A 10,201-nucleotide genomic window follows, 5' to 3' on the forward strand; every position below is an offset into this window, starting at 1 on the left:
AACATTTTCTAACATCTTTATTTGCTGCTGCTTTCAATTTATTATGATCTGGAAATTAATATTTAATTTTAGACAGTATTACATAAAATACCTTTTAAAAGCTTTTTATGACAAGACAAACAGCCTGGTGACTTCATTTGACAAAGTCGGTCCACTGTGAACTTCAGTTCAACCTGAATTGAAGATGAGCATTCCACATCTGATCACATTCTACAACATCTCGGAAAACTGGCTGGAAATTAAGTCCACTGGAGAGAGCTGCTGAATGAAGAACAAACTAACCAGACAATGCATCTCATAAATGACACGTTACTTCTTGACTGTAGCCTTGAGCATATTACCTTAGCTTGTCTCATATCAGGACAACCACAGACTGAAGTGATAACATTGATAATAACGGCATTAATTACGACATCCTTCGAATTTCATCCACTCTAACAATTACAAAACCCTGGTGTTGAATGGAAAGGCCATGTTTAAAGGGTTAGTGGACTTCCTGAGTTCATAGACCAGCCCTAGTGACAACTAGCTATTTTTCATCCTCATACAGTACTTCATCTATGGGCACATCATGGTTATCAACAGGTACTTTTTCACAAAGCTGCTCTTTGAAGGCCAAGGCAATTGTGTAGGGCTTGCCTCTGGGGTGTTTTTTGCAACGCTCCAGGTAGTTATCATAGAAACCCTTCCCTCGTCCCAGTCGGTTCCTGGCGCGGTCAAAGCCCAGCCCTGGCATCAGAATCAGGTCCAGACCTCCTGGATTGTGCAAGTAGACAGTATAATTACTGTTAAAGTTCTCATTGTGTCTGTACATATACATCCTAACTCAAAAATTCAGTTTTTCCTTCCTACATACAGATTAAACAGGAAGTCCTTGTATGTTCCCCTGACAGATTTATGCCCAAGATAATAAAAGCTCTTGGTCCCCATTCAACATTTGCTAAATCGTCTGTCGGGAAACTTGGGGTAACCCTTGATTCCGGTCTCATGTTGGATGTTTATGTCAAGTCTCTGGTTCAGTTTTGCTTCTATCACGTAAGAAACACTGCCAAATCAAGTCCTGTTGTATCACACACTGAACTGTAGATTGGTATTGATGCATTCAGTTCATCACATCTGGATTACTGTAATTCATATTGATTTTTCTGAGAAAAAACTCCCTCTAGGTTGTTCAAAATGCTGCAGCAATGGACCCTGAACTCACATTTCATTCTAAGATTCTGGTTCTGACTTTTAGAGCTCTTCGTGGACAAGCACCAGCTTACATTATTGTAATTCTACACTCTGTGTCCCTAGCAGGGCCCTGAGATCATGTAATCAGGGCCTACTTGTTACAAGGCTGAGAGCTAAGGTAGACAGAGCTTTTGCCACTGTGGCCCCCAGACTCTAGATTTCCCTTCCCCTAAGCTTGAGATCTGTCGATTCATTAGTCTCTTAAAAAAACAACCAAAAACTAATTTTTTGCGTTTGGTTAACTTTTTGAATCATTACTGAAGACAAATGTAGGCTTTCAGCACACATTGACCCAAACATTTTTTGTTTTAACAGACTTAGTAATTGTTGTTTTGGTTGTTTTTATTGTCTTCTTGTTTTAGTCCCTCTTTTTATTTTATATATTTTATTTTATTGCATCGTAGTTGTGCATCGAATTGCAAAGGGTTCAGTTGCTAAAGTAAATAGTGAAGGAGGTAAAGGACAACCTTTGAAGGCCAACGCCTCTAGGAACGGGGTAAGCAATTTAGTTTTTTTATATACATCAGTTGGTGCAACTTTTTTCCCTGTTTTCATCCTGTTTATGGCTGTTTCTGTTTCTTCCTTGCTAATCACTTGTTACAAGTGGTGCGCATCTCCCTTTTCTATAAAAGCAAAGAAATTATTTTGGTTTTGCCATTTCCATTTCCTGTTTCTATTTCAGTAATGTATAGTTTTGCATAGTACATTCTGCAGAATCAGAATACTTTATTAATCCCGAAGGAAATTAGGGTTACAGCAGGCAGCACGCTAATGGCGCATGCGCACTTACAAAGGAACCTTCTGACCAACTTTACACAAACATCACATTGGGGAGACATGTCAGAGAGGTCGGCTGATAGGAAAAAACAACGAAAATACATAACATAAACATAAATGTCCTGATTTTTAAAAATCTGATATTAGATCTTAATATAATGTTCTGAAATGCCCTGCAAAATAAACTGCGTTACTCAAACCACGTATACTCTGTGGTTTAGAGCAGGATAAACACGTTAGCTTGCAATACTGTGGTGAATTCAAAGTAAAGCACTGTCTTGAACTGGTGTGCAGTGGCTGTGGTGTTCATGGTTCAAGGTTCTTTATTTGTCACATGCATAGTTATACAAGTATAACACACACTGAAATGTAACCTGACACGCTCCTCGACATGTGCAAATATAGTGGGGGGGGGGAAGAACATTATATATATATATGGTATATGTATGGTCAGGGTTAGGTTACATCAAGTGTAACAGAGAATTTGATTTGAAAGTTGAATTTTAGACCACCCACATTCAGTGTAACAATTGGTTAGTATTAAGTTGTGTCTGCCCCTATTGCTCTTATTAATAAAAGTGTCTTGTGTGTGTGCATGCTAACCTGAAGCCAATGCTTCCTCTCTGCTGTCATCTTCCTTAGCAGGTTGTCGGATATTCCAGGAGGTCAGAGGCAGCGTCTCTATGTCCTGCAGACTGTTGACCTTCAACATGTCCATATGACTGCTAGTGCTCTCATATCTAGGAATGAAGCAGCTTTTACCACACTTAAACATGTCCTTGATGATTTCCTGAGTATTTAATTCATCCTTCATACTCAGAAACACAGCAATCCGCTGAGAGGACATGTACTTGGGGTGACTGAACAACTGAAAGAAAATGCAGATGAAGAGAAAATCAAGGTTCTGAATCCTTAATCTTCCATGAGTAAATTAATTTATTAATTTAATTGAAAATACCCTGTAAATCTGAATGCTCAAAAGAATTAAATAAATTAACTAATGTGAAATTATTTTTTAAAACTCAAAAAGCTCAAGTTTATCTAACATTTTCTTACATTTGAGTTAATTCAACGTATTATTTTTGACCAACTTAACTTGTTGGGCCACTCTTTGCGACTTGCAAATAAGGACTTGCTACTATCATTTATATCATTTAATTTTACTTATTTATTTCACTCCTATAGCAGTAATCTTTAGAAGGTTTTTGGGTCTAAGATACACTGCCAGTAAAAAGTTTAGACACTTTTTTCTTTCATTTTTAGGACTATTTACATTGTAGATTCTCACTAAAGTCATCAAAACAGTGAATGAACACATATGGAATTATGTAGTAAAAACAAAAGTGTGAACGCAGATAAATGGCCTACAGAGTTGCAGAATGGGATGAGTTTCACCTTGGGTGTGTTGTCCATTACTATGAGAAAAAATCAGTCCTTGTACAACCAAGAGCTTTGTTTACATTGGCAGCAATAAGTTGGACTTGTTCCAGTGGGTGTTGGACTCCGCCTAGGCTGCCCTTTGTCACTGATTCTGTTCATAATTTTTATAGACAGAATTTCTAGGTGTAGCCAAGCCAGGGCCAAGGCCAGGCTTCCGGGTATCTCCCATTGGGAGGAGGCCCCGGAGCAGACCTCCATGTCAGGTTCCACGTTTTAGCCATTTCTGGATAATGCAGCAGTTTTTCACACAGGTCCATGTAAGTTTGGATCCCCCCCCCCCTTAATAATAAACACCTTTATTACAAACTGCATTTTGTGTTTGTTTGTTGCACAGTGTATTGCTAGATAAAGGTCCAGCTGCTGAATTTTCAGACAGAGAAAGGAGTGAAGGATGTAACGTAAAGACTGCTCAGTGACACTTGATAAACTACCAATTTATCAAGTGTACCAATTAAAATGACCTGGAAGGCCATAATTTTTAAACAGATACTCGATCCGTGTGTAGCGGCAGGTTAGCGGCTCACAGCCACTAAGAAAATCGACTGTAGCTGACATTAGAAATGATTGTGAGCTGTTAGCATGTTCCCCACACTGAGCCACTAAAACAGATCTTTGTGTTACTCCACCTGCTAAATCTGATGACTGTTGTCATTTTCCTGTTTAGGTGTGGAAGCAAAGTCACCCCCAACTATTTTTTTCTATTCCCTTATTGCTTGTGTCATAAATAAACGTTTCAAAATAAGTACATTCATTAGCATTAGAATTTAGATTTACATAACAGTTCTATTTTCTTATAAACATTATTTTTGTTTTACAGTAATATATGAGAAGGTCTAGCTACCAGTGCGTGAAAGTAGTTGGTGGAAGTGTCCTTTTTAAACTTTCTTACTTTTGTACATTTCAGAGCTTGCACCTTTTCACTTTTACTTCAGTAAAGACGTTGAATAAGTACTTCAGCTTTTGCTGGAATCATTTTTTAACACTAGCATCTTTACTTCTACTTAAGTACAGCATGTCTGTGCTTTTGCCACATCTGTATACACATGTTTTTGCATATATGTAAAAATGGCAATCTTCTTTTTCGGCGAAGTCTTTATAATACTCGCAGAAATGTTAGAATCTGGGGATGCAACATCTGAGACACACAGACTGGTTTCCATGAACATTTCCTTACCTTCTGTGAAACGACCAGAGACTGCCGTCGTTTCTCGTCGTCCGTCACTGTGGCAACCCGTCGCTTTACTTCTTTCCTCAGGGCTTGCTTTGCTGCTCGCAATGCGGCCATTCTAACATTTAATTAAGCCAAAGGAAAAGAGATGATTTACATTGCGTTTGAGCACGTCTACTGGCAAAACCTTTGGTGCCGAGTTGTGTAACAGGCGGGATTTCGACATCTATTCTGCTTCATGCAACTGTCCCAACATTAAACACTAACAGGCTTATCAACACAAGACTGGCACTGTGACGAGTAAACGAGGTAAAATCAGGACGGCCCTGAACCGTAAAAGATCCGTAAACGTTACAGTAAAGCTGTGGTGGACACCACTACCGAACATGTTTCTTCGTTTGTATTTTAAACGTACTTCGTCCTCGTTTTTGCCACGTTGCTGCCCCCACGAGTGTTGGAATGTCATCATCACTGCGTTTTTTTATACTTACAGTTAAACAGTGACGACGTATAAGGGTGCGCGCGCATACTTCTGATGACGTAGCCACTATCGACTAGGGCCGTTTTTTTTTAATGAACTTTATTTAGAACAATAACAATGACAATCTCAAAGAGACAAGCCACAAATCAGAACAGAATCACATCTCCTGTACACCACGATGACATCGACAATAACTGAAAGTAAACATACATACATACACACACATATATATACATATATATGCATATACACATGCATACATACACATCCATATTCACACATCTACATAATAATAAAATAAAAAGACGAATAACCAATACAAAAATAAATAACAATAAAAAAAGAATGAAAAACAAGGAACAGAAATAAAGACGACAAGGGGGATCATAAAATCTCTAAAAGTGAGGTTCCATAAACAAGACACATAACTTAAATAAGGGGCTAAGAAAAATCAAACTCTTCTAAAAATCTATGCAATTTGATTGCTTGGGGCTGACTAGGGCCGTTTGTTTGTTTGTTTGTTTTTTTCCAAAATATTAAACTTTATTAAGAAACAGTATACAGAACATGTATACAATCAGAACAAAATTAACATATGCCAGGGGGTGTAATACAAAGAATTACAAACATTCAAATAATTTGTAATTACTACAAATAGTAATAGTTTTCATAGCCTTTTTGTTAAGTGATCCACTAATCAATTTTATGTAACATAAAACATCATTATAGTAATGTTTAAAATGAGGTTTTTTGTTACTGTATTTGCATTTGTGAAAATAAAATTTAGCTAAGATAACTAACAAGTTTATTATAAAGTAAACATCTTCTTTTTTTTGCCTTCGAAAGAAACAAAATACAACATTTTCCCGTTTCACAGTAAAGTCATTATAGAGATGTCCAGCAATGAATCTACTGAAGTCTTTCCAAAATGTTCTAGCGTATGAACAGATCCAGAAGAGGTGCTGCAGTCTCAGGATGGCTTCCACAAAATCCACAGCTCACATTTATGTCCCTTTTGAACTTCGTCATGTAATGATTAGCAGGATAAAATTCATGCAGTATTTTAAATGGGACTTCCTTCACTTTATTCGTCACCAGATACTTGTTAGGAATTGTCCATACTCTTTTCCAGTTAATGTCACTGACAAAGAAATTCCAGTAAGAGACCACATGTGGGACAGTTAGAGATTCTGTCCTGAACATTCTTATTACTTTTACTGTGGTTTGTTAGACAGATTCTTCCTATGTGTGAATCTAAAGGGTTGGGGAGAGAAACAGATGATATGCAAGGTTGAATACCTTTAAAAAGCATTATAATACCCGTAGGTATTGCATCAAATAATATGGCATATTCTTTGGGTGTGGCTGGAAATTTATAGGTGTTTAAGAATTCTGAGTGACTAGGGCCGTTTGTATTTGCCTTCTCGTGGACTTGTGATACGTCATCAGTCGCGGACCAAGTACTGTTCCAGAATGCGTCAAGTAGCCAAGTACGCTCAAAATTCCCGGATGTGCTCTCGCTATCATTTCATTTGTTTGTTCATTTTCAGGCACAACAAATACCTATATTGAACATAAAATGCACAAAACAAAAAACAAAAATTGCCTGCTATGTGTTCTCCCATTCTGTCGAGCACGCTTCGGTGCTGATTGGTGTAGACTTGATGCAGTCAAATATCCCAGAATGCATTTCGTCCAAAACGGAAACGCGGCAATGGCGGAGGAGAGTGATAAAGGCTGAATTCGTCCTTTATTACCTTTTTTTCTTCTTGGTGCTTATTGGCATTTAACAAACAATGAATTGGTATATTACTGCCACCAACTAGAGTGGAGTGTGGACTGGATGTCGCATAAGGATTAGATCCAATCATACAAATGTGTTTGTCTTAAGTATTGTGTGATAACTTTTATTTCTTGAGTTATTTCCAAGCAACTCAGTTAAATCTAGTTTCAGTTTAATTCTATTTAGGCTTTGAACCAGTTGTCTTCTTTTTTCCTCATGCCTCTCGACAGTGTAGTATAGCATGCTGTACTGTCTCATTATCTCCACAATACACAGCACATTTTCAAGTGCAATGGTTCCCTAAAATAAATAGTGTGCTGTTTAGCCAGGTGTGCCCAAAGCGGTCTCTCTCTTTATCAGTTGTCATGTGTAGGTCCCCACCCTCCTCACCTGTGGATCGACACCCACCTGTTTCTGACAAGCAGTCACTACCCCCTACTTAAGACAGTGGCCGAGGGTCATTCCTCGCTGGATTGCTGACCTACCTCATTAGTGAATCACCAGCTCATCTCAGTATTTTCTGACAAGCTAATAAGCGAGTTATTGTGAGCGATAACTCAATTTATAAAGTAATACATACAGAGAAAAGACTGCTGTATTTACTGTAGCACACAGGTTTCCAGCTGTTTTAAGCCGCATGATACCTGCTGAGAACACCTGAGACCCAGCACATTGTTTTCAAAACCCCCACTGGCTTTCAACACTCAGTGGAAATTAAACATTATTGCTGACAAATAATGTTTGGTTTATTTCAGTATTTTATTTGATTCCGAGCAAATCGGTTATAGCCAAGATTAAAGTTAGTTTTATTGAACCCTAATGTCTCACTCAAGAGTTGTCGGTAAATTTGGAAATTAATCTTTGCTCATCCTAACTGCTTGGTGTAGTAATGTGCTATTCTTATTTTAACAATTTATTAAAGCTAACATTGAAAATATTTTAATCCAGGAGCAAAGTTCGAGCATTTTCACCAGAAACAGAAACATCTGGTCAAGCATGATGTTGTTGTACATGGAAATTAAAAAAAAAAAAAAAAGGGGGGGGGGGGGGAGGGAGTAATATTAACTCCATTCTAAACATTAGCTGTCTGTACATTTTTGGAGTCTATTACAAATAATAATAATAATAATAATAATAATAATTCTAACATCCACCATGTTATAAAAACTCTGTTAAAGGAGAGTTCCATTGTACCATGTGAAACTAACTTAACATCAAAACATCAACCACTTAACAAACTCTGAAAGCTTTTGAGTTTATTTGTCTCCTCTCATAAGGAAAATGAACCCAACAATTTGCTGGGACTCAGTTGGATAGCTCATTTTACAATGTATTTTAATAGAGAGAATCTTCCTTCAACCTACTCTTTCAGTTCTAAGTGCTTGCAGATGCGCTACAGACAGCATTTAAAACATCAGCAAACATTGAGCTTTTGAGTATGGAAGAGGATTAGGGGCACAAAAAGAAAAAAAGTGGGCATGTCTTTTTTTCTTCTTTTCCAAGAACTCTGAGATTAAAATCAGAATTCTGAGAAAAAAAAAAATTCTGGGGAAAAAGTCAGAATTCAGACTTTTTCTCAGAATTCTGGAAAAGAAACAAAAAACAAAGACTTTTTTTCCAGTGGCCCTAATCCTTTTCTATAATTGAGCCTTTAATCAGCTTTTACAGTTTTTCCCAATTGTTTACACACATTTTTTGAAAGCATGCCTCACTACACACAAATCAAAAAAACACACAAAATGGGCAAAACCCTTCAATTGTCCTGCAAAATGAAACTCTACATTCAAAACAATGTAATTTCTTCTTACAAGAAGTCTAAGACCAGGCAACAAAATAAGTTTGACTTGTTGTACGTCGGAAACCACAGCAAAATACGGAGAGTGTCCTCAACAGCCAGAAGAGAGGAGGATATGATACCGAGGATGTGGACAACTGGGTGAAGAATTTGTCTGACAGACAGATCACCCAAACAGAGAAAAACATCCTTGCTAAAGGGTTGAATTTTGCTGTCACGCTGAGACAAATCCCGCTAGTGGACCTGATCACAGCCACAGAAACAGCAATTTGAAATAACAATATTGCAGAAGTGGAAGCAGAGCAACTACGGACGAAAGTTTTAGCCTGTCTCAGCAATGCAAAGCCCCCAGCGTCCAACATCACCATGGAGGAGAGGAAGGCACTCACATCACTTAGTGATGACAACAACATTATCATCCTTCTGGCGGACAAGGGTAGGTGCACAGTATTGCTAAACCAAAAAGACTATCATGAGAACCACCTGTCCTCAGACATCCTGGTGAACTTCTATCGTTGCACCATCGAGAGCATCCTGACCAACTGTATAACAGTCTGGTACGGGAACTGCTCTGCCTCGGACCGGAAGGCGTTGCAGAGGGTCGTGAAAACTGCCCAGCGCATCGCCGGAGCACCACTTCCTGCCATAAAAGACATCTACAGGAAGCGGTGTCTGAAAAGGGCTGGGAAAATCATCAAAGACCCCAGTCACCCATCACATGGACTCTTCACCCTCCTGCCCTCTGGGAGGCGCCACAGGAGCCTCCGGACTAAGACCACCAGGTACCGGAACAGCTTCTTCCCCACAGCTGTCAGACTCCTGAACTCTGCCTCCTGACATCTGACCCACGTTAAAACATGGACTGAACATACACACACCCACAATGGACAACTGTACCCTCAAACACACAATAATAACATGGACTGAACCACCACTCACAACCACCAGCACTTTATATAGCCTCTGTAGAAACTATCTACACCCTCACTTATCTTAACTGCACTACTGTATAGCTCTGTGTAAATAGTCATTCTGTACATTCGATAATCTTTAATCCTACAACTGTTTACAACTTGCATAGTTCCCATTTCTGTATAGCTGTATATCTCAGATTCTGTAAAGTTATTTATTTCATATTCTGTATAGTTTTTCATATTTATATCCTGTTCATAGCCTGTACATAGCTTGTACTCACTACAGCCTGTACATACTTATAGTTATAGAATATTCACAACATACTTCATACCGTGTACATTATAACATACCATAATAGACCCATTTCTGTAATATACTCACATATCTATATTATAATATATATTGTAATATATCTATATCACTAAAGCACTTCTGGATGGATGCAAACTGCATTTCGTTGCCCTGTACCTGTGCATGTGCAATGACAATAAAGTTGAATTCTATTCTATTCTATTCTATTCTATTCTAAAATACTTATGAGCCCCCGAAACGAGACCCAGGAAGTGGCTACAAGAAGAGGGTGAGAGACTGTCTGAAGCAGTTAGACCA

General features: G+C 38.3%; 1 protein-coding gene across 2 annotated transcripts; it reads right to left on the bottom strand.

Annotated features, from left to right (window-relative positions):
* On the bottom strand, positions 1-5,133 carry mthfs (5,10-methenyltetrahydrofolate synthetase (5-formyltetrahydrofolate cyclo-ligase)). Of its 2 annotated transcripts, none has more exons than XM_085463511.1 (4): positions 5,110-5,133; positions 4,625-4,736; positions 2,614-2,878; positions 1-756 (listed from the first exon to the last, which is right to left on the bottom strand). In XM_085463511.1, the coding sequence occupies exons 2-4, from the start codon at positions 4,733-4,735 to the stop codon at positions 530-532; spliced, it is 603 nt and encodes a 200-aa protein (XP_085319637.1). In that variant the 5' UTR covers position 4,736; positions 5,110-5,133; the 3' UTR covers positions 1-529. The 2 variants fall into 2 exon arrangements, with proteins under 2 accessions (XP_085319637.1, XP_085319628.1); XM_085463502.1 differs by lacking the exon at positions 5,110-5,133 and adding an exon at positions 5,034-5,103.
* Positions 5,134-10,201: the final 5,068 nt, after the last annotated feature.

The sequence above is a fragment of the Copadichromis virginalis genome, linkage group LG1 (assembly GCF_057382275.1).
Source record: "Copadichromis virginalis isolate Kocher_CV1m ecotype Utaka linkage group LG1, C_Virginalis_male_GT1.1, whole genome shotgun sequence".
Classification (NCBI taxonomy): domain Eukaryota; kingdom Metazoa; phylum Chordata; class Actinopteri; order Cichliformes; family Cichlidae; genus Copadichromis; species Copadichromis virginalis.